General features: G+C 43.7%; 1 protein-coding gene across 2 annotated transcripts; it reads right to left on the bottom strand.

Annotated features, from left to right (window-relative positions):
* Positions 1-245: 245 nt before the first annotated feature.
* LOC135503266 (myb-like protein X) lies at positions 246-25,496 on the bottom strand. 2 transcript variants are annotated; one of them, XM_064796766.1, is made up of 8 exons: positions 25,361-25,496; positions 22,951-23,119; positions 4,157-4,207; positions 2,805-2,901; positions 2,516-2,594; positions 2,199-2,335; positions 1,751-1,981; positions 246-1,392 (listed from the first exon to the last, which is right to left on the bottom strand). In XM_064796766.1, the coding sequence occupies exons 1-8, from the start codon at positions 25,376-25,378 to the stop codon at positions 1,194-1,196; spliced, it is 981 nt and encodes a 326-aa protein (XP_064652836.1). In that variant the 5' UTR covers positions 25,379-25,496; the 3' UTR covers positions 246-1,193. The 2 variants fall into 2 exon arrangements, with proteins under 2 accessions (XP_064652836.1, XP_064652837.1); XM_064796767.1 differs by lacking the exon at positions 4,157-4,207.
* Positions 25,497-25,608: the final 112 nt, after the last annotated feature.

Below are 25,608 nucleotides of genomic sequence, written 5' to 3'. Positions count from 1 at the left end.
GAGCATTTTTAGCAGTTAGTCAATAACGTTTAAGGCCTACTCCGTTCGGTAAATATCTGAATATGATATGTACTGTTTGATAGAGAAGGCCATGTAGACTAACATCACAGTCATGCATGTGAAATGAAATACTAGTAAACACTTTAAGAACAACAAACTTGTCCCTAAACTATAATATATGGACGGACAGAACGAGCTTATATTTTCGCCATCATAATAATCTTCTCACTTCCTTCTGAATTCGTAAATTTAGTCGATCACAGCTATTAACAATCACAATGATATGATAAGCTTACATCGTGTATACAAAACATTGCCAAACAATGACTAAGAGGAGAAAGAAATTGGTTTGTAGTTAATATCCAGGCTAATACAATTGTGTTTGAAATGATGCAGGCTTTAGATTTTGTTTGAAGTGATGCAGGCTCATAAGTGTATACCACAATAAACAAGAAGCTTCAGAAATATGTTTGGAAAAAAAGTTGCAAAAATGTTAAAGTGGTCTTATACCAGCATTATGGTTGCGAAATCCTTTTTTATTCATATTCTTGAAGCCTCAAGTTTATCATGGTATGATCTTGTTAGCCCGTGTCATTTTACATAAAACTTATTAGGCCTTTCAATTTGACAATGTTTTGATTTACACCCTGTATAATCACAGAGGTTTGGGCAAGTGAGAGACGAACATGACCCCAGTCGCACCATTCTCTTTATCGAATACATGGATGGATATTATAAACAATATTTACATCAAACTATAAATTTACAAAAAATGTGCCGAAAATAATCGGCAAGAACAGTTGAAAAGCGACAATACTTGAATATGCCAAAAACCAATGAAACTACAGTATAAACTGAAAATAGGCGTACTTAACTAAGCATATATAAGCTGTTGGCCAATCAGTTGCTTTGGGCTTCTCCAGTTTGATCCAGAGAACTCGCCAATTCACTATCGACGGCTGATGTTTTGGGCATATCATTCGCAGTGGAGTTATCGCTTTTCTACAGTCAGGATACTTTGCTGTTAGCCACGCTCCGCCAGCCGTATTTACGCACTGTATATTTGGCTGGCCAATTTATGCTCTTCACTCGTTCTAACCGAGAGAAGTTTGAACAGGGTAATAAATCGAAACAAAAAATGATCTGGGAGCAAATTTAATCAGGGTAAAAAACGCGAGTTATTGCAGACGACATTATGACGTAGCTTCCACGGTCTGTTGTTGTTGTTGTTCGTTTTCTTTTCGTTGGCGCTCCTTCTCTTCTTCCTCTAGTTCCTCCTCCGTCTTCTTGACGCACTCGTTAATGGCCCGCTTGGAGCCTGGGGTGTTACGGAGATAGGCGAAATAGGCCGATTTCATGTGGGATCGATTGGAGGGATGGACTTGGTCCAATCTGCAAGGAGAACAGTCCATTTTTAGAGGATGAATGAGCCTGAAGACAAGCCGGTGAAGAAGGAAGAAAATATCCCGCTGGAAAAAGTGTCGGGCCCTATCATAATAATCTATTTTGCTTCTAAAATTTCGGCGCCGGACAGTCTACACATAGCGACGGTTACCAATGTCGAGGATTGGAAAATGGAGACTAAACTGAATAACCTCCTCAAGTCAATGCTGGCAAACCGTCCACAGAAAACAAATTCGAGTCAAAGACACTGAGGTTCTGCATCACTCACGGATTACGATTAACGGATTAAGTGTCCCGTTTGTCCAAACGTTAACTAGCTTAACTAGGCTAGTAATGTGTTTCTTACCTATCAAGTTCCATGCGATGGTAGTCCTGTTTCGTCCGCTTGTAATCTTCATCGACCTTGACCCCGGCGTTCGCACTGTATTTTTCACGTAGTTTATTCCGGAGCATCCTCACATCATCATAATTGAGTTTCCTGGTGGAGAGGTCTCTTGTGTCTAGTTCCACAGCGGGGAATTTAGGAAGTCGCGTGCTTCCCTCACCCTTTTCCCGGTTTTTCTGGGCCTGCTTTTTCCTGCAAAAAGAACACTCGAAGAGTCAGTTTCATCTGAGGGGGTAACGTGGTGTCTCTTTCATGCGTCTGCCAGCGGTCACCGCGCGATTACGGAGTTTTTCACCTGAATACTGAGAGCACGATTTTCAAGGTTTGAAGATGAATAATCAATTTGGGGTTGACTGATCACTCGATTGATTATGGTATTTACCCGCCCCCTGACGTCAAAAGTACTCACTTATCGAGCGGGCGCGGCAACCTCCTCTCGATCCTGGGCAGCATTTCGCGGTCCATTCGGAGATCCTCCCAGGGGTCGCAAAGGCCGATGGCTGTCTTTCGCATCATGTATCCGCGGGAAATAGGCACCTCCTCAGCCTGTCAAACAAACAAAAAAGTTCATCCTTTACAACTCCTGATTTTGATTAAAACTTCTGAAAAGTTAGATTTTTATTGAAGGCTCATCTACACATATTTTCTAAACTAATACCACACCTTCGTTCTTGAAGAAAACGATGGTATATCGTTAGCTCAAGTTTCAGGTTATATTGTACTTACAGATTCGATGAGGTAGCTGGCTGTGTATGTGTTGTAGTAGGGCGCGAGGTTGGTAAAAACGTAGGGAAAATGAGGTTTCCTGCAAAAATAGCGAGATGTTGCTTACACTACGGCACATTAAAAAGGAAAAAGATAATTTGACAACTTTACGGGCAATTTTCTAGCTTATTAGTAGAAGCTCCTGACATAGGTCAAAGATGACGGGCCCGACGACTGTTGTCAAAGTGACGCGCATTCGCCTGATGATCCTTTAAGTTTTATCCATAAGCTGGATAATCCTTTAACTTACACGGGAGGCGCCTTAATTTTGGACGATTCTCGCTGAAGACTTGTCTGTAGACGCTTGAGCTCGTTTCTGAAGTATTCCTTCTGCTTCTTGTCTTCTTCTAAAATAACAAAGTGAAATTGACAAACATTAGTTCAATGAAAGCATAAAACGACAAAAAATGAAGTTTTTAACGGCGTTTTTTTGCAGAGCACATTTGTTCTGTAAGACAGTCGATTTTTCTCTGTCCTATTGTTGGCCAGCGGAAGGGGGGGGGGGGCGTTAAATTTTTACACCTGGTTCAAAGCAATGAAAGCCTAATACAACGTGGTTGGAACTTTAAAGCGGGGAATGCTGTGGTTCTGTCTACCGGGTCAATGCAACGGGTATGATAAAAATGGAGACAGTAGGGGGTTAAGAACATCGGCCACGACTTTGAGAACGAGAACGTGGGCATCCCCTCTTTGTGTGTGACGTCACCATTCCCTTTCGGGCTTCCCTGTTCCGTGTTGTCAAGACGGGCTGGAAACGACTTGCGGGTGCTTTGCAACTTAGAGCTTCTAACTTCTCTCTCTTAGAGCGGGAAGTGCGACCGAGACTGATTCCGCACTCCCCTCGTTCCCGATCGTTCGCCGCGGCCGATCTTAACCGTGGCGAAATAGCGAAAATATGAAGATGGTGAAGCAAACGGACAAATGAAAGGGGAAAAGCGGCGTGGCGATTCGAGCGGTGAAACCAAGTCAGCCTCTGTGACCACAGTCTCCAATCGGAGACAGAATTATTTTACTCGTACGCGATGTCGCTAAATTCGCTATTAAATAATTTCGCTTGTCGCAATCGCAGTTAATTTGGCAAATGAAAGGGGTGACGGGTGATTACATAATACGTCATTACCCCTGCTGTCAGCCTAAACAACTGCAAGTAATTTACTAATTAACACCATTAGGTTATACTTGAGCGAAAAAGCGTATACGATCGTCACTTGAGTAAATAGAGGAGAAGCTGTATGGAGAAGGAGAAGGTATTGAGACACAAAGTTCAAATATCCTCGAAGACATCATTCTTTTTAGAGATGTTTACATTATCTGTGGAGGACATGTCGTCATTAGGTTTCACCGCGCCTTACTATACAAACAAAGAAGTTGTATCACATACAACTTCCTTGTTGAAACACACAAACACCAGGACACAGACACTCAGTCGTGACTTTTAAAACTCTTCGTAATCGCTTTGTAGTGATTGATAAGGCAGTTCTTCCCGCAAACCATGCATGAGACAGCCAAGTTTGTAATACGTTCCACTTTTTTTCGCCAATCACGCCAATCACGCACACTCTCGCCACTGCCATGAAAACATGTCACGTGAACGAGACTTACCCTTTCTTGGACTTTCCGCCCCTGATTTGGACGTGGTTTGTTTATTGTTATCTAGAGCACAACAGACACATAAACAGACGTTAGTAATAGTACACAGTATGACAACATTGGGGAATTATTTTCATCAAGGGTTGACCTAAAATTCAAAATGTTGGTTACTTATTCGTACTTATTCTTACATATGGAGGGGGAATACGGACGGTCTAGAGGTACAAATAGGCCTGGAACAAAACTTCATCAATCAAAACTCATGCAACGGACAATACAATCAGTGACATTTTCATAATGCATGCAATTGTGACAGGCAGCACTCCATGCAGGGAAACAGATAGTGTATACAGCTCTCCATGCAGGATATTGTACATCATTCCGTACAGATTACACTCCATGCAGAGAAGCCAAACCATGTTCTACCTTTGCTCTTTCCGCGCCCAGTTTTCAACTGCTGACTTGGCGGGTGAGGGAGATATTTCGGCCGAGTACCCGAATTTCCTTCCGAGCTTGGCGGGGACATGTCTTCCAGTTGCCGCGACCGTAGGTCCAATTCGTCCTGCTCTGGGACGGTGATGTTATAAGTCGCAGGGCGGTAGAGCCTCCGACGATATGAGTTTGGCCCTGATCGACGCAACAGGGGCGCGGTTTTAGCTCCACTTGCTCTCAAAGCCTTATCCAGCCGATTCACAGGTTCTGCACTTTTCGATAAGTGTCCTTTTGCACTTGGAGTGGGCGCTTCAGGTCTTTTTGGTGCATGGAAACGCGCCGTTGAACCCCGATATGCGCTCTTTGCGTGGACTGCTTCCAATTCTTTTTCGATCCACGCTCTCCCCGGCGACAGGCTACGACAGTTGCTATGCGCGTCGTCTTCAAGATCCGTCGCGTCATGACGCAATTCGCCTATGATGTCATGATCTGCTCTGACGTCATCACCTGATCTTACGTCATCGTGACGCGCGGGACTTCTGGATGACCCGGGTGATTTTCCACGGCCAGGCATTGCCAATTTGTTCGAATTCAACCGCGGTCTTGAACTTCTTGCAGTATACGGCGACACGGCACATATCGGTACTTTCATAGGCTTCACCTTTAGCTCAAATTGCACATCCTCCAAGTTTGCGCGGCGGGCTTTACTGCGTTCTTCTGTGTAGCGTGGCCCCCACGGAGACTTCACCGGACTCCGGCTACGATCCACCACTCTCCCCTTGCCCTCCCCTTTATTTTCTTCAGCTTTCTTCGGACCAACAATACATGGATCCCGGCTCTGAAATTCCGATTTTCTGTACTGCTCAGATTGACCTTTGACCGGTCTTGGAAGTACCCGTATGTTCTGGCGCAGACGACTTGGTCGCAGTTTTCCGGGAGGGAGTGGTTGAATCTTCGTCAAAGGCTTCCGTTCAATCACGGGTTTCTTCCTTGTTGGGGACCTCTCTGGTGTTTTAGCTAACATGTGCCGTTCATTTCTGGGACTTCTCAGTGTCGTTGACGCTTCTAGAGACTTCATCGGGCCTTTCGCGCCCTTTGGTCTGGTTTTATTAACTTCTGCGACGGCTATGTTTTCTTTATTACCAATGAACACATTGAGTTTTGTCGGCGCAATAATATGATCGAAATTCCCATTATTTTCCACTTCTCCCGACGTTTCAATTACGTTTTCTGTGACTTTATCATTGTACCCCGAAACTACGTCCCGGAGGTCAAGCTCCGCACCTCCCTCTGTTGGCCGAAACTCAAACTCATCATCCTTTCCAATTACATCTAACATAGCATTTTCATCATGTAATATATCAGGCTCTTGTTCACTTCCTGTCTCATTTTTTATTTTGACACTGTCATCCTGCATGTCCACCTCAGGAACATCTTGTGCAGATTCACCGGACGTTTCAATCATATTATCAGTGACTTTTTCATCGGTCCCTTGAGCCACGTTCCGAAGGTCTAGCTCCTCACCGCCATCTGTTGGCCGAAATTCAAACTCATCATCCTTTCTGAGCAAATGCAACATCGCGTTTTCATCCTCGCGATCACGTGATATAGCAGACTCTTGCTCATCAACTCGCTCATCTTTTCCATCTACTCTTCCTTCCGTTACGCCATCCGCTCGAACATGCGCAGACCCATCAACAGCTGTGTCTACGTCACTTCGAACTTCAAAACGAGGCTCAAACTTGACTTCTCCTTCTTCTGCGCATTCTGTTTCGTTGACTCTATCTATTTCCGGTTCTATGATATATTTATCTACCGAAATAGGCTCAAGATAACCACTTAGGTTTTGTTCTCCGAATTTTTCATTTGATGTTCTATCTGCTTCCATTTCTTGGTCAGTAGCGGCTGTTTTGAAAGTTTCTTTTTTGGTGACGTCATCAAATTTCTCACCTCGTATATCAAAATCGTCATTTGTCTGATACCCTTTGTGAACCTTTTGTTCATCTCCCGGACTCCTTGGACTCGAATGTCCGTCCCCAGATTGTGTCCTGTCCACTTCAAAATTGACGTCATCTTTTTTATAATCGTCTGCTGCGGGACTTATCATTTCCGGGTCGGCGGGACCATCACCTGGGCTGGATTTCCTCTCTTCCTGTTCAATATGGTTGCCTTCTTCGGGCACCGAATCAACTTCTGTTTTTTCTTTCGAAACACTTGGTTCTTCAGACATTCCGTTGTCATTATCGGCAACAGCGCCAGCAGATGAGGCGTCAGACTCACTTAAATCTACCTCCGCGAGTATGTTTTCTGGAACATTTGGATCAGGCTGATGATCATGAGGTACCGCACACAATGTTCTCTCGGATTCATTTGCATTTTTGTGCAATGACCTCTCATCCTCATCATGCTCTCCACCAGTTTCTTGACGAGCATCGCTAGCATCAATAACAACTTCCGTCTGCTCCGTATCCTCATTGGCAATGTTATGATCCGTTGTTGGTGCATCGCTTATTTCACTCTCAAAATATTCTCCTTTGCAAGGAGTCCGCAGAGCTTCATCATTGATAAAATAGTCACTACTGTTGAAATCAAGCACTGGCTTTCGAGCCAAAGTTGTTCTATCATCAGATTCAGCATCCTTGTCTTCATCTTCGGAAACGAGTTCCTCGAAGTCGAAATCGTTTTCATACACACCGGAACCTGTGACGTCATCTTCGGAACCTGTGACGTCATCTTTGACAACTAAAATGTCAACATCTTTCTTTGTATCAGAATCAACTTCTTTTTCACCACTTTCATTCGACAGCCTCGCTTCTAAACTATCCTCATACTCCCTGACTAACCCGTCGCCATTTTCAACCATACCTATGACGTCATTGTCGTCTGCTTTGTCTGTGGTCGCCATATTGTATTCAAGATTGACATCTTTCATTCTTTCCAATTCTCCACTAGAGTTAATGATTACTGCATTTTCCTCAAACGTGACTCGTCTGGTCCTATTCCATTTTTGTTCATCGACAAATTTTTCTTCAACAACTTCACCTACATCATAACTTGGTATTGCACTTCCTCCCAAATCAGGAAGTTCTCCACTTTGTAGCTCTCCAATTTCAAGGCCAGCGCTAACATCACCCTTTTCCCCAGTAGCTATTTCGCTTGCCAAATCATTTGCACCAATATCTCCGTTTTGCAACGGGATTTCTGCTTCAGTATCCGAAATTCCTGCAACATTGTCTTCGCCCCCAAGGCCACTTGCCTCGATCAATGCACCAGGCATCATCAGTCCATGATCAAGTTTTCCTCTCCCAATCTCTTCGACAGCCGCTTCATCGAGCCGATCATCTACAACTATCCCTGTCACCGATTCAGCTCCATCCTCCAAATCATCCACATACATTGCGATGTTTTTATCTGTGACCTCTCTTCCTTCTGCACCATTTTCAAAATGGCCGGGAATTGCAGAGTTATCGTTGTTGTGTTCATTTGCATATTCCTCTTCATCAGTTCCTCCTTCTGCAACAACCACGCCATTCGTATATGCAATATCATCATCTACTCCAACTAGCCCTCCCTCTCTTACAATATCGGTTTCTAAAGCAGGAGCCTCTAAATTTGCCTCATCGTCCACAATTCCATTGCTTACAACTCCAGCTCCTCCATTTTTAAGCTCTGTTAGATCCAGATCTCCATCATTGTCAACAATCTCTACGGTTAATGTTCCAGCTCCTTCATCTTTAACCTCTGTCTGATCTACATCGCCAACATTGTCAACAATCTCTTCGATGAATTCCCTAGCTTCCTCCGATTTAACCTCTGTCTGATCTAAATCGCCATCATTGTCAACAATCTCTACGGTCAAGGTCGTAGCTTCCTCATCTTTAACCTCTGTTTGATCCAATTCTCCATTATTGTCTACAATTTCTTCCTTTACAATACCAGCTCCCTCAACTTCAACTTCTGTTTGATCAAGACCTGACTCTGCTTCTTTCAGACCTCCATTAGTGTCCACATTTCTCTCGCTTGCTGTCCCAGCAACTTCAGCTTCAATCGCTGCTTGATCAACAAGTTCATTCACACCGTCATCAACATAAAAAACTTCATCAACTCTTTTCTCACTCTTTTCATCAGTTACGTAATTTCCATCAGCAGCACCAATGACTTCTCTTTCGATATCAAGAGGAACATTTTGTTCATCATATACAACAATCTCATCAGGTAACCGTTTGGTCTCTTCTTCAGTTATCTCGGCAGCACTTTCTTCAGTTTGACGCAGTTTTAGTTCTTGATCCGCCATTTTGATTTCGTCAACTGCCATATTGTTTTTGTCATCCGCCATTTTATTTTCAATATCCGCCATTTTAGATTCTGACACAATATCAGTCTGCACCGCCTCATTTTCACTTCCCTCATCAATTTTCATTAAGGAACCACTGATTGACATATCATCTGGCATCACGTTCTCATCCTGTTTAGTAACCATGGTAACTTCCACTTCGCTGTCCTGCTGATCAATTAGGTCATCACCTTGGCTACGTTGTCCGCCATCTTCTTCAAGTTTTAGAACATCCTCCAGGAAGGTACTCAGTTCACTGGAGTCTTCTCCTCCTTCTGTCATACCATCTAAATGACTTTCGCCCCCAAATTCATCCAATTTATCTAACATGTGTGCATTATCCTCAGTTAAAACTGCTTGATCCGCCATCGGCTCGTCTGCTGACTTTGAAAAACTACTGACGTCATTAGTTAGCGTCATCTCTTTCTGGTCGGTTGGAGTGGACACCGCTCTATCATGATCGTCTATCTCTTGATTACAGCTGTCTACATGAGATGGAAACGTGAGGTCAGCTGCTTCCAGTTCCCCGTCACCTGATGACGAAACTTCAGCCCGTTTCGCCTCATCAGCCTGCTCCATTTCTAACTCTCGTTCTAAGTCAGCCAACAGCTGTTTCACAACGACATCAACAGCGTCCTTTTTCACATTATCAAACTTCTTAGAAATGTCCTTGATGCTTTCATCCGCAATCGTATTATTCTGAGCCTCTTTAAGAAGAATACCATCACTCACATTTCCAATACTCTCAAAAGCACTTTTGCTAATTGCGGTCAGAGGCTCCGGTGTTCGGCCTCGCTCAAAACGAGTGTCATCGATGTTTCTCTCACCAAGTGTTGCTCCAGAAATACCAAAATCTTCCGAGGTAGTTTTACCTTGATCTTGACCTTTTGTATTTACGTCATCATTTGCCCGATTGACCTCGTCCCCAGGCTCCATGACCTCGGTGTTTTCTCGGCTAGGTCTGAGAGGAGAGTTTGGAGGAGTTTTGGTCAGCTCGATTGACTGCTGTGGCAGGACTGGGGCGAACTTCTCGTTGCCTTCTGGGATATTTCCCGAAACATGTTGCAGTCCTTCAGAAACTTCTGAAGCAAAATTAATGTCAATTGAATCATTTCCGTCAAGGACTCCGTCATCTGGTTGGCTGTCAGCACCACCACTGTTTTGAGAAGGTGCAGGAATTTCCATGATGGCAGCTCCCGTCAATGTGCCGGGTTGGTTTTTATAATCTCTCACGTCGGTATCAACTGCAACTCCGACTGAGCCATCCACCGCTGCTCCGTCTACCGGGCTAATATCAGTTTTAGCACCAACCGCAGTCTCCGTCGCAACTGCGCCTGCGTCGGAAGAAGAGGTCGACTCTGCTTGGCCTTGGTTCATGTCAAGTTGAAAATATCCATCGTAAACTTCACCTTTATAATACTGATATCTGTGGCCAAGTTTCGGTTCATCTTCGGGGACTTCTTCAACAGTCTCTGGCGGTTCTGGTTCTAAAACTTGAATTCCATCATCTCTTTCAATTGTAATGGAAGGAACCCGCCGAAATGGTTTTTCCGCAGTGACGTTGTCACGAACTGCTGCTGACGTGATGATCTCTCTACCTGTTACACTACGAGAAGGCTCCGTGTAGCTACCGATTCCCTTCTCCTCTGCTTCTTCTCTGGAGACTTGGACTTCAGTAGTGACGTCAGCAACAGCATCCCCTGACGGCATCCCAACTTCCGTCAAATCGTCACACTTTTCATTGATAGATTGTGAGTTCGCGAGTGCAGTTTCTCCTTCATTTTCATCCCCTCCAACAACAAAATCTGCAACAGGTTTCCCCTCAACCGTCATGCCTTCAGTATCACCTGGTAAATTTGTACACACCTCGTTGACCTTTGACCCTAGCGCAGTCGGTCGGTCAACGCCAGTGCCACCAGACGTTTCAGTCATATTTTCAGTGACTGGAACCACCTTCCGAAGGTCTAACTCCACAACGTCATCTGTTGGCCGAAATTCCAACTTGCCATCCTGTCCAATTGTGTACGACATCGCATTTGTATCAACGCGAGCATGTGACATGACAGGATCTACTGTGTCAGTTCCTATTTCTACTTTTCCGTCCTCTTGCTCTGGCGCAGTGGATTTCTCACCCATGGCGCCTTCAACATCCTGATCAAAATCTGTGTCAAGTCCGACGTCTCCTGTATCCTGCAACGCATCTTCTGACATTGCTGGCTGACTGTTAACGACCGCTTGAGTAGTGACGGCCTCCTGGACTGTCCTCTTCTCTGCTGGTGCCCCAGAATCCTTCCCCTCCTCATCAGACGCCATTTTGACCACCGCGGTCTGAGGACGGCTCACCCTTGCGCCGTCCTCGTGCATGTGTCTCTCTTCTAGATTGATCTCCTTCATTACATCTAAACCCTGAGGTAGTTTATTGTGAGCAGAATCCTCCAAAAGACACGGAGATTCCAAGACATGCAAACTGTGAGAATGGCTCAACGTCGTCTCGCTTTCAGAGGAAGCTTTTCCGATATCCGCGTCCATTCCTGAAGCAATCATGACGTCACTTCCGGTGTCCAAATTGTTTGCTTCTCGCGCCTCGATCTGACCTTCACTGTTTATATTTTCAGCGGTGACATCCTCTATCTTCTTTTGCAAATCAAGGATTTTGATTTCGTTTCGTCTTTCTAAGACTACTTCAGGAGTTTCTTCCTCGCGTTCTGCAGCGTCTTCAAAGTAATCTGCTGTTGGAATTTAAAACCAATTTTAAGTATATGTAGGTAGTGTCGATGAATTCGAGGACATATTAGACATTTTAAAACTACCAAATGGACTTGTCTTGTTGTAATAGTCTTAAATGTCTTTTTCCAAGGGGACATTTAAGACTGCTACACCGGCCAACATCGACGACCAAACGACATTTAAAAGAGTTAGGAAAAAGAGTCAAAGGGTTGGCTCTCAGCTGAAATTTGTTCATTTAAATCAGACGACCAGGGCCACTGCACTTGGCTTGATAATAAGCTATTATTCTTTCTTCCGATATATGTATTAGAGGGGGACGATAGGCAGGAACTAGGGAGACAATTTGGTAGTCCTCATGTGACTTACATGTAGGTGCCCAGTTACAGGCCTGGGTTGCGTTTGATTAGGCGATAATACCCCTCATACGAGCGTGAATAATTTCGATGTGCTGAGAGTGTGAAGAGACCCCTATCAGCGATTTTGTGTAACTCAATCAAACCTACCAAGCTTCTGCCTATACTCTCCCTTTAACTTGAATGGCCACATATCATATGTAGCAATATTATACAGAACATGCACATATGGAATAGTATTATGCGTGAATGTATTTATCGACTTGTTGACTGAGAACGTAACGGACCTTCAATCTGAGGTCATTAGAAAATCAATCGGGCAATACAGCTCCTCCATCAGCTTGTTCTAAAGATTTCCTAATGAGCGAGTTTCCATGACAACAACAATAACAACAGCATGCCCTACCTTTAAATTCTTTGATGGCGTCTGTGTCGTCCGTCGTCACTCCTCGTTCGTCTGCGTTAGCGATTTCTTGTTCGGCTGTTGCATCATGGGTTGTCTCGTCCACCCTCACGCTTTTGTCTCCGATTTCGAGATTTGCGATCGATCTAGATTCGATTTGGCCAAAGAGCTGATTAACCGTCTCTTTGATGGTCTCCGTAATCTCATTTTCGTCCGAAATCGTTTGGCCCATTTCCATGGTAACTGAAGAAGTCTGTCCATGCACAGTAGAAATCTTAGCCTTCTTATTATCACTACTAATGTCATCACTGCGGAGCGCAATACCCCCAGTTTTGTAATTTTCATAAGACTCTCGTAATTTCTCATTTTGATACGTTTCACGCGAGGTCATTTCTGCCACTGGTGCGGCAGTGTGAATATCCAGGACTTCGCCTTCCGATTGGTTGAATACAAATGTTGCATCGTTGTCATAATTCGAGTCATCCTGGTCGTTCTCAGCAGACGATTTCAGAATGGCGTCTGCAACTTCCGGTTTCTCAGCGGGGCCTCCAATTCTATGTTCGCTAATTGTTTCCGATAACACAACCGTTTTTCTATCATCGTCTGCAGTAAGTCCGTCAAAAGACGACGCAACACGAAAATCCGTATTTTGATTTTCAACAAAAATATCGTCAACATCATAGGAAGTCGTAATTAGCTTTCCATCGACTTTTTCAACTGTTTCGGCACATGCCAAATTCTCTTGTTGTTCATGCGTGCTATCAGTTCCGTTATCCTCTAATACGCATGCGCCCTCGTTCAAATCTACGTCATTTCCGCCTTGAATATTTTCACATGCATCATGAACTTCGTTCATGTATTGCGAAATATCTACCCCAATGGCCTCCGCATTCATAAATTCCACGAAATTCAATGAACACCGCCGAACAGGTGGCTTAGTTGCACCCAGGCTCTCCACAGATGGCTGTGATTGAAACGTTAGGTCTCGCACAGACTGCGAGTTCGCCTTATCGGCCTCCGTTAGTGGTGCAGGAGGTTCCCTACCGACGTCATCAACGAAAATCTTCTCGGCTTCCAAAGTTGGACAGGGGGACCCCCTGCTTTCGTTGGAAAGTGCAGATTCCGAATTTAACCTCTCGACTGCCACAACTGGATTGGGATATTCTCCGCTGAATTCGTAACTGGTTTCATTTTCTTTAGAAGTCTCGTTGGCAAAATATGAATTCATGGTCTCCCCCTGCTTAACTTGAGACGAGGTTTCCTGAATGACGTCATCACTGCCAGCGCCTTGGATTGGTGTAATCGATAGCGACTTCGTGCTTTGGTTAGGTGTTGCTGATTGGACGACAATCCCTGGTGGTCTGGTGTGCAGACTCTCGCCAAATCTCACCTCCGTTTCCGAGACCGATAGCAGATCCAGTGGACCATCTTCGAACTCGTCTGTGACTTTCACAATAATGTTGCTGTCGATGCTGATGTTATCGTCTGCATTCGTAGCCAGCATGACGTCATTTCCGGTAGATTCATTCACAATGTTGCTGTCGATGCTGATAATATCGTTTCCACTCCTAGCAAGCATGATTTCGGTAGATTCCTCCCTTTCAAAACCTGGTATCTGCTTCACCGTTTCGTCATGACGACCGATGTGTTGGTCGTCTGCTGGAGATAATAAGTCTCCTGAGGCGTCCTCAACTTTGGCTCCCTCAAACTCTGACGCAGCACCTATTGCTTGGGGTAAACCATATTGTTCAACTTTTCCCTTATTTTCCAAATCTTTCTTCTGGCTTGAGTCCATGTCTTGCGATCCCAGAGTAATTGATGCCTTTGGCGCAGTCTCCGTCATCATGTTTTCAATCTGGCTGCTGACCTCCCTTTCGTCTGCAACCCCGTTTCCTTCCTTACTGGCAGCATTATCAACGTCATGCACACTTGCCTCAGTTTCTTCCGTTTCACGCCCAGTCTGCAATTTACCTTCAACCACCTCACTGTCGTCTGCTGCAGATGGCACATTGGTGTCAGAGTTCACATGATCAAGATCATGAGCTTTTTGACTCTCGGCTATCTCCGTATGGATCTCTTGTGACTTTTCAGCCTCGGTAATTTTCGCACCATCCTCGGCAATTTCCGTATCACTCTCGGTCTTTTCCGCTGTATCAACTTCGGCCTTTTCCGAGCTGTGTCCATTATCGCTGGACAAATCAAACGATCTCTCTTCACTCAATGTGTATAGAGATTTACTCTTCAGCTGTCTTTGTTGGTCTTGTTCCTGCTGCGCCTTCAGCGCATTCAAGACACTCAAGAATTCTTCATAGTTCCGCTCATCCTGTAAATCCGATGGGCTTGTCACAACAATATCTGGACAGCTGTTTCCCTTCCTGAGTTTTGGTGGGTTGTACGGCGTCCCCGAAGAAAGCCGGCGGTATCTCCCAACAGCCGCCATGGCCATTCCACAACTCCCTGCCCCCATTACCGATTCGGACACATCAACATTCCCCACGGATAAATGGGTATGAGTTCTGCGGCGTTCCAAGCTTTCACGAACCTTCTGCTTCACAGGCGGACGTGTCACGTGATCATTGTCGTCAGAATCCCGACCACCTATGTCGTCCGCTCCCAGGCCTTCATCAGACGCAGCATGGTCCGAATCAACTTTCACAGTGGGTTCTAATTCAGAAGTGTAATTAACAGCGTTAATTACTCTATCTTCATTGTTTGCTGAGACTAATTTTGTATCATTTTCAATGATATTCGACCCTGATGATTTCTTATCGATTTCTCCAAGTCCTTCGACAGTGTTTGTGTTATTTTCATCAGCACTCTCATTGCCGACGATACTTAAGCTATTCTCTTCAGTAGTCATCACCCCTCCGAAGTCGCTGTTCTGATAATCATCCACACTTCTGTCACCCTTGCCCCTTGACTCTGTCGATGTCATTCGTCTACACTCATCACCCGGCTCCGCATCGCATCTGTAGTCTATTGGGTCGTCCATAGAGGGCTCTTTCGTCGCAACCAGGATCAACTCCCAGTCGGGTTTATTCTCAGACATCTTAGGATCGTCAACAAGCTCCGCATCAAACACAAGAGCTGACTCCAATCTGGTTAAAATTTTTTTAGGGACATGTTTGCTTTTAAATCGATTATGCACACTGTCCGCCTTGCTGTAAGCGACACCCTCAACGGCATCCTCGTTCCCTTGGCTCGACTTGACAGATCCGTCAACACCAGCGTCAATGTTGGATGATTCTGTTCCAGCGTTTCCCTCAACTCGGTCAAGATTGCCAAGACTGGCCTCAATGCTGTTAGCTACCATATGCTTTGCAAGTGTTATCTGATCAGAAATGACGTCTCTTCCGTCACTTTTCAAGTTAGCCATGCTTCGACTTCGTTCTGTTGTGGGTAAATCAATGTTTGATTTTGTTAGCGGGACATCTGTGAGAGACACAGAACTCTTTTTTCGAGTTCCCTTTCCTACAAAACCATCATAAGGCGTTGGCGATGTGACATTGTTATCCTCACTAACAGGAGAGCCAACATCCATGGTGACAGAGTTTCTCCTTTCTTCCAAGGCTACTGGACCTTTAGGTCCATGGGGTATTGTGCCGGGTCCTTCAAAGCTTGACGATGAAGTGACTCGGGCGGATATAATACTTTCCCTCTGTGTCATCATTACATTATCCCCACTGGGCGTACCGTCCGAGACATTACCACACCTGTCTACAGGAATGTCATTTGTAACTGTAAATTCTGGCGCCCTATTCATTTCATTCATATCCAATGAGTCTGAATCTTTGATATAATCCACCTCAACATTACCATCGCGGAGAGAATCCGAATCTCTAACATAATCCTCTTCTACAAAGCCTTTGTCAATTTTTAAAGCCGCAGTATCCATTCCGACAATTTTTATGTCAGCAGGCCTATCGGAGTTGGATATGGAAACATCGTGGTCAGACTCGCCCTCCTTTTCAAACCTGTGCTCATCTGACTGGCTGATACCACTTGCACGAGTCCCTGCTTCAGACGTCGAATGTCCGGTTTCAACCCGAGAACTGTCTGTTATAAAATCCATATGCGTTACGTTCATCATCGGATCATCTTTCGTCACAATACCCACCGATTTATCAACAAACTCATCATTGTTGCATCTACTATTATTGGATCCAGAGTCAGAATTCCCAACTCTTGGAAGGTGCATATCCGGCGATTGTGGATTTCGTTCGATCTTATCTGTATCAACAACACCAACAACTGTCGCTTTTCCATCGACACTACCGTCTGCTTTGACCCATTTACCACATAAATGTCCGTCTTGACTTCCATCTTTTGTATCTGGTGTCTCTGACTCAGAGCGGACACCTCCAGGGCGAGCGGTCTCTCCATCTGCCCTGACATCCACAACAGCGCTCACACCGGTTGTGGCCTTGGCTTCGACATCTGAAGCACACGTGACCTCTCTACAACTTCTCTCAGTGTCTTCAACACGACCTATAACACGTTCCACAAATCTGGAGCCTTTGCCAGTAGTATCGTCTGCTAATCCGTTGTGCGGTGTACCAATAGGGACAACGTCTGCAGAACCGCCGGTAAAATCCTTCTCACTCGAGCCAGTACTACGCGTATCCACAGTGTCACTGTGGCTAATGCCCACGTTACCAACACTACTGTCAACACCCTGCGTGACCGCAGACTGACTAACGTCACTAAATGCAGATTCAGCATCAAGTTTATTATCACCCCTGTCATTACCTCCACCCACGTTTTCAATAGGCGCACTATCATCGACAGAGATATCAGCTATCATCTCTCCTGTGCTGTGATCTGCAGGTGGATTTTCGATAAATCTATCTGTTGATTCAAATTTTACGCCGATGTCATTTCCACTGCATAGTTCACATTCGCTTTCCAATTGATTTTCAGAAATATCCTGTATATGCGATCTGTTTCCATCTTTGACCTTGACTTCGCCAGCAGAGGTTACTTGGTCACTGCCAACGCCAACACTGGCCTTGACCATGTCATCACCTTCAAGGTCACAACCTTTATCTTCGAGGTCAACGTCTCCACGCGTTGTCTGTTGTTTCTCAAGGTCATAGTTTGTTGCATCTGCATTTGCTTGTTGTGCATGATTTATAGACTGTTCCATTACTGCATTTTCATGCACTTGTCTGTTTTCTGGATCCTCTGATGGCCTCTCCAAAGGCCCTGATTCGGTGTCCCACACAGGCAGACAACTTTGATTCGTTGCTGCCGAAGCTGGGGGTTTCGCACCGAAGGTAGCTGCCTCCCCGGTCGTTTCTCTCTCAATTGTGATCTCTGAAGTGGTACTTTCTATTCTGTTGTCGCTTTCAGCTCCAATCTCGTTTTGCAGTGTCGATTTTGCTGACTCATCACTCTCAACGGCGCCATTTTGAATGCTTGCTTCCATTTTTGAATCACTGTCATGGATAGGCGCAGAAATACTCTCGATAAGTGATCGTGAATTTAAAAAACTGGAAATACGTTGATCAAGATGGGTAATCTCTTTATCCTCAGATTCAACTTTTCTCGCACTTTTGGAAGGTGTAAAACTGTCCTTGCTTTTCTCACGGAAGGTTGGAATTCTTCTCGGGTTCACCATCTTGCTCACAAACACGCAACCATACTCATTACACGTCACCTCCTGCTCATTCACAAAACCCGGCCCTGATGTCATTTCTTCTCGGGAAATAGCAGTCACTTCTGCAGGACTTTGAGCATGCGTCCCCATTCCGTTCACATCATGGGCTGTAACATGATCATCAAGAGGCACTGCAAGAGGAACATCACAAACATGGACAATGCTGACGCGACTCCGTCGGGCTAGTTTCGGGACACCTTTTTCGGTGCTTCTGCTTATTTTTTTAGCTGCCTTCGCCCTCTCGTCATCGATGCTAACGACAGTCGCACTTGGCTGCTCGTGCGAGTCTTGGTTTGATGCTCTTCTTGGTCGTACCTCACCAGTATCATTCAGATATGACGCAGGGTCACGGGACGGATCAGGTGCTATAGTGGCCCCACCAGTAAGATTTCGGGTTCCAGCCTCCATGACTGACGTCTCTGTCTTCAGAACGGACCCATTTCTGAGGCTAAATTCTTCACTTTCTTCAAGATTTGCTTCGTTTTCATTCCCACAATTCTTGTAGCTTTTATGGTATAATTCCTTCGACTCATTCACCGCGTAGCTGTCCGATGATGCTATTGTCGTGGAAGATTTCGGAGCGTATCCATGACTCACCTCCTCGAGAGCATTAAGAACACTGTCAAGGCAATCGTCGGACTTCTCAGAAGCGTGCTTGCTCCTCGGCACATTCTTCTCAATTTCAAAGTTCCCGAAGGATGTCAGCGTAGGATTTGGAGAACCAGAATCACCGATAAATGATCTCTCTGCATTTTCAGTGATGACATCAGTGGCGTTCCTGACCATATTCTTAGTAGCTCCAGCTGATAGGGAAGATTTCTTTCGTTTGGCAGAGGCGCTTTTTCTCTTTCCTATAGTTCCTGTAAAATTTCCCGAGGACGCGATCATAGGAATGGTGCTTTGTGAACTATTGAAAGAGGTGAATGATGTTTCATTGAGGGACATTTCTGCTATTTGACCTTGCACCCCACTTAAGTATTCTACGGACAACTCCTCATTGGAGTGTTCTTCTGCAAACTCCTCGCTGGGGTAATCCACAAATAGCTCTCGATTGGAGTGTTCTTCCGCAAGCTCCTCGCTGGGGTAACCCACATAGAGATCTCCATTTGGATATTCTTCCAAAAGCTCCTCGCTGGGGTGCTCTTCCAAAAGATCGTCATTGGGGTGTTTCACCAATAGCACCTCATTCGGGTGTTCCCAAAATAACTCTTCATTAGGGTGTTCCACCAAAAGCTCTACATTGGGGTGATCTTCCATAAGCTTCGCATTGGAGTGTTCTAGCAACGACTCCTCATTCGGCTGTTCTACCAGTTCCTTTGTGAAAGTCCTTTCGTTGATAGTGATGTTGCTGTCAACAGCGCCAGTTAGTAACGTTTCGTCAAGACCCCCAGAACGTTTTGTGAAAGTCCCCTCTTTCATGACACCGGTACTAGGACCAGTTGCGCCCCCTGCAAATGCGTTTTCCTGACCATAAGAAGGTTTGATGAAAGTACCATCTCTCATTACATCGGTACCAGAGCTAGTCGATTCTTTTGCAGTGCTATCACTGCTGGGAATGCCGCCTGTCAATGTGTTATATCGAGAACCAGACATTTTCGTGAAAGTCGCCTCTTTCACGACAGTGGTTCCAGGGCCAGAAAAGTCTTTGGTAAAAGTTCCATCCCTGTTCATCCTATCCCCTTGGAATAGGCCGGCGGTCTCGGCAACTTCTGTCAAATCTATATTATCAAGTATTGCTACAGCAGTCCCAGTGACGAATGTTCGTTCAGGAAGCAAATGAAGGACATGCTCAGATTGTTTACCTTTTGATGGAGATTTATCGTCTGCTTGACTTACCCCACTTTTGATGACGCCATCGTTTTTTGCAATGACGGAACTTTTTTCCGCTATCCTTCCATGATTTCCTTCTTTCGAGTCCAAAATAAAAGTTTCTTCTTTCAATATTGCAGGATCGTCTGCTACGAATGTATAACTTTTTGTCACGTCATTTCCTTGTTTATCCGATTTTGAATTATTATCAAGAACATACGTTTCCTCCCGTTGGACAACCTCATCAGTATTTTTGCCCGCGACGCCAATTTTGCTGTCCATGTCACCTATTCCCGTGTCCACGCAATCCTTCACGAATGTCAAATCTATTTCAAGTTTCTCCATTCTGTAAGGATATTCACTTCAAATTGGCAAAATTCACATTACTCGGCATACTGCAACAGTTCACGACAAGTACTTTTTATGCTCCTTTCAAGTTCAGTAATTCTTTAAACTGCGTGAAGTTCAACTGATGTACTAGAGGTAGTGTATCCATCAAATGTGAGAAAGTCAAACGCGATAATTTCTCGGCAAATCCCTCACAAACTGTTGTAGTATCCACGGCAACCACTCAAATGAATTCTCGATTCTAAGTGATTTTCTTGCACAGATACTTCCAATTCCGTAATTATTGAAAGCGCATATTGATACTAAGCGATTCCTATATCAATATTGCGTGGCCACACAATATTGTTTTTCTACAAAAAAGTCAACTGTTTCAGATAATTATGGGCAACGTATTGTGCTGATCAAATCACGGCATTGCTACTTAGACCTCATTTAGTCCTCACTGAAAGAGTAGCTGCACGCCATTGGGGTGAAAACATCGATTTGCTGTCTAACACAGATGTCAATACACTATCATATCCATGAAGAATAATCCATGAGAGTATGAATAAAAATATCAACCAAGTTCCGTGGTCACTCTTCTTCGAGTCAAACATCATCTTGGCGCATGCCGACGTGAGATGCCCCCAACGGTTTGTTTATACGCGTGTCTATGGCAACCGGAAGGTGACAGTATGTTCTGTTTGCGAGTCAATGCTAAATATTCTATCTCAGTTGCAAGCACATATATATTAAAAACAGCATATAAATGTATGATACATATCCCACTGATTATTATGTAATCAATAATTTTAGCTTTGTTAAAGAATAATTCCATGTGGAGTATGGAGTATGGAGTTGCCTGGCTTTAAAATGTGGATGTGCCCACAAGATCTTAACTTTGGCCTGGCGAAAACTCGATATACACTTCACAAGTTGAGGCATAGCACACCTGGAGCGCTTACCGGTCCACGGTAGATTGAAGCGGCCCAATTAGGAAAGTTTTGTAACGATAATTAGCAATAGGTATCAATACCAAGATACCCAATCGATCTATAAGCCGATAGTATTACATGTATTTGCATTGAGCCAATTATTGAATTTCTAATCCTAGCCAATTTGTCAGCTTTTCAGAGAGAAATTGTCGACGCCATTTTGTTGATAAATATCAAGTTTATGAGAAAATTTGCGAGAAACAAAAAGATCCTCGAAGAAGAGCAGCCATTTCAATATTTCGCCTGTTCTTGCATAAATTCAAGGAATTCAATCTTAACGGGTCGCAAACGGAAAGCACTTAGAAATACTGACTTCTGTGATCCGCATAACGTATTCCGATTTCCGTAATGAGCCAGTGACACAAGTTCCGATACTTGGCCGTATCCCTTACGAGTTTAAGTGCACGAAGTATCCAAATTTATGAAGAATTTCAAGCCGATTTGTAAGCAAAATCATAAACAAAAACAGGTTCCGATTCCTGTTCTATTCAAGATGGCTGCCAATTTGACCGTCTGGAGACCTGCTGACAAATAATGTTTATCACAGCTTGCATGGCGACCTACTCCTAACACAAGAGTTGCTCTGACTTGAAGGACTTGATGGCAAGAAAAAGAATAAGTGTAAAAAACATGGATGTCCGGTGACCTGGTGACATAGACGCTACAGTGTGCATCTGATGTACTGCGGTTGCATGTGCATTCAGTCTGCACTGACACGTATACACATAACGAGCCGTGAGAAACAGCTTTGTCCGGACGTGAAACATTTTCCTTCTTTACCGTCAACCAAATTACTGCAAACCTGTTACTGTAACTGTGTTATTTTTGCCATTCGCGAGAATTTATGAAATAGTGAAAAAATGTATGATTTTTTAATCAAAGAAAACAGTTTTGAGATGATATCATTTCATACTTGACTTCAAACTGTTCGAGGTTAATGAAAGGGCCGAATTCCAATGCGGCTGCTATCGAAAAAAGTGAATTGCAATATGGCTGCCTTTGCCGCCAGTAATTGGCATACCCTCGACTCAACTAAATTTTCTTCTTGTCTTCAGAATCAGAATAATCTTGAGATCAATCGATAATTACATGCGTATTGAATGCAACCTTGAACACTATACATTTCCTTAGATCACGCAACTTATTCATGGTTGCCTTTATTATATATCTATCCTTGATGTTCGACAAAACGTGAACTAAAGCTACCTGATCGATAAGGCAGATCGATAGTTATCTGACCGCATTGCCTATAGCCACCTGGCGCAACTTCCTTGAACCAACGGAGCGAAAAACTATCGCTAAATCTTTACTTTTCGTAGTACACATAAGCAACATTCGTGACAAGTACAACTAACCGATATACACAATTGTGTTTCAGTTGGCTGATTTGTTATGACTTTCGGTTCACACACAAGTTTAGCAAGAAAACTCGTGCATTTACATGTACACACGTATATGAAATTCAAGTTGACACGGCTGAATGACAATTGCTTTTAGCTGTATAATGCTTGTGCAACAATGTCCGATATGTTGTCAATCAATCAACGCATTCCTTAAAAGATAACGGTGGGGGTCGCGTCGTGGAATGGCACGTACAGCCCGTACCTTAATATGACCATGCCAAAGGCGAAAATCGTGGCTTAAGTTGAGGTTTTAAAGGTGACATGCAAAAAACAAAACAAAAACAAGACCTACAAAAAAGACGACAACACCAACATCAACCAACACTCACAACGCCATCTTTTGATGGAAAATGAAACTATCCTACCTTCTTTTTCCATTTCTTTTTCTTTATCATCTTTGTTTTCTTTTTCCTTGCTTTCTTTTTCCTTGCTTTCTTTTTCCTCATTTGTTTTCCCACCATCACCTTGGTTACTGGCGCGACTCGCGCTGTCTTTTCGCTCCTCCTTTTCTTCTTGTTCGCTCACGGAGCGTTGCTGAAAACATTCAAATTTACAATAGAGAAAAAAACCATGACAGAGGCCTATTCAAAAATGTTTTTTTAGCAAACAAACACGCTTGACTCGTGTTTTAAAGGGGGGGGGTATTAAATTTATTTGCCTTCGCTGGTTTAGACCTTAGGACTCCCAACGAAACGACTTTCGTGAGGGTCAATGTTATCAGAACGACTGCTCTGATGACCCTTTAGAAAGTCGTTCTGTTTGTGTATATTGGGATTTTTTCCGGGGAGCCAGAGAAATTTTCTTTTAAGTGACCGAATTTTTTCCGAAAAAAAAAAGGTTTTCGTATTAAATGTGGAACATATTTCTGTTGACAAGCAGTGTGAAATATAAAACAGTGTTGAAACCTATTATCTTCGAGTAACCAACCTACATGTATTATTTAGCAGAGACATAGTTAAAAAAGTCAAACTGTATCTTACGTCAAGTATAGGAGTATGCGGCCTTTAAATTCGGAATAATCTGACACCGGAGGATCTCGTCTTTGCACAGGTAAATTAAATGTTTGCTTGAAAAAATACCGTATACTATGTGATTTAATCCCGAGGGATTAAAATAATCCAGCTCTCTAACAAGTTTTACCAAAAACCACACAAATGGTTCGTGTAAATTGGGTAATATTTACTTTTAAGGCCTATAATATGAATAAACCTAACTGTTAAGGGCCTAAAAGTTATGGGCACGTAGGCCTATTTGATGTACATTACGTACATGTAGTTTACATGCATTTGTAAATCCTGCGCACGATCCAAGAACGAGGAAATTGGTTGGTTGGTTAGTGCTGCTATCATGCATGCAAATTTTCTGAAACTTGGCATTAAAAAGGAACACCCAGAACGTAGTACCTCGCTTTTAAAAATAAGAAAAGCTGTACCGAAATATGATAGGTACTCTCGTGCGTTATGTATTTCGCCTTTCTGCGAAATCGAGTAAGCCCTCTCTGTCTTGGAGAAAGTTTTAATAATTTTCAAATATCTCCAGTATGCCATCAAAACATATTTACACAGTTTGATAAATGAGTTATCATTTTATATTAATCAATTAAGCCCGGCCTACATGCAATAAAGGCTTTAGACATCATTTGATGACCGGTGAATAGGCTTTACGAAAAAGCCTCGGAATGTGTTTGAGAAATTATCAAAATGTAGTTCATGAGGCACAAACACGAACTATAGGCGTTTTTATGGGATTTTTTTTCTTGGCTACCTGATTAATGTACAAGCTAGTATCATAAAGGTTAAAAGTAACAAGTAAATGATGCTGTAGCTTAGAGATGGTTTTTAGATCTCGCGATTGGGTAGGCCTACATATATTCATGGCGGCCTTCTTTAAACTTTGATTTTCTTGATTGTTTTGACTGCAGCGTCGGCCACGTTTACAGCAACGCGCGAGGGCAAAGCATCCAATTCGAATCGACATTCTTGCCCCCTGTTCGGCATCCTCGAATATCAGGGTCAGTTGCATGCTCCTCCCCTCGCACACACACACAGTAAGTATTCGTTAAGTTCCGAGTGAAGGGCCCTGAAGCCAAGGATGCAATTCTCGGACGATAAGAAGAAAAGGTGCCTACGGACAGAACAAAAATGTTTTCGCCGCCTTAAACGTAAAAAGAAAGTTTTATATGGAGCGGTAGGGCCTTTGGTGTCCCGAAGGGCATACCATTTCAGTACTTAAATTGAAGATTAACCTGCGTTAGATACCAACTTAACAGCAGATGTATTTGAGGTAACATTATATGAGTTAAAGTCATAATGCGCGGTCACTCCGAAATCTTGATAGTGACTGACCGGGACACGGTGTGCTCCAGCTATCCTCCTTTCGTGCATAATGCATCTTTTCTTTATGTTCATTTAAATCGTAGTGTGAATGATTTACGATTATATTCCGGATCATTAACACTAATAGTTCTGGTGCCTTACAATACAATGAAAGATGGTAGAACATTTCCCATAACCTTTGAGGTCATGTATGTAGGGGGAACCTGTACGAAATAATAGTATATGATAATACATGTAGTAACCTACCCAAAACTAGTATATACAAAGGCCTAGACAAAAGTCATTGATCTGAGTCAGTGGCCCAATTTGACAACCGATCACACGTACAGACCTTCGCATTTATACAGGAATTTTAGATATAAAGTTAAAAATATACGCGTAGACCTAATAATCTAAAGATAAAATAAGTTTCAGAAAAAAAAGTCTCTTCTACATTCACCTCTTCTGTTTCCGACATTTTAGTTCTTTAGTCCTCCCTGAATGTATCCAAAATACAGCCCCTTGAGTTAAAAAGATCCGATGTGTGCTATACTAGTCTACTATACATGCAGCCATGACTACCGGAGTGTTTCTTAATCCTACTACGGATAAGCGCGTTTTGCAGGCACGTGCTTGGACAGAATGGCGCTTGTTTATGTCGGCCATTGTTGTTTGAAGAATGGTGGCGTGCTAACCAGTTGCAGAGAC

Source organism: Lineus longissimus, chromosome 19 (genome assembly GCF_910592395.1).
Source record: "Lineus longissimus chromosome 19, tnLinLong1.2, whole genome shotgun sequence".
Taxonomy (NCBI): domain Eukaryota; kingdom Metazoa; phylum Nemertea; class Pilidiophora; order Heteronemertea; family Lineidae; genus Lineus; species Lineus longissimus.
This window is presented reverse-complemented; position numbering and strand designations above follow the sequence as displayed.

Bases quoted from the DNA above. Each gene is read 5' to 3' on its own strand.
- LOC135503266 (XM_064796766.1), bottom strand. The intron at 2,595-2,804 runs GTAAGTTAAAGG...CTATTTTTGCAG, and splicing joins AAAATTAAGGCGCCTCCCGT to GAAACCTCATTTTCCCTACG. The intron at 1,982-2,198 runs GTGAGTACTTTT...TTCTTTTTGCAG, and splicing joins TTGCCGCGCCCGCTCGATAA to GAAAAAGCAGGCCCAGAAAA.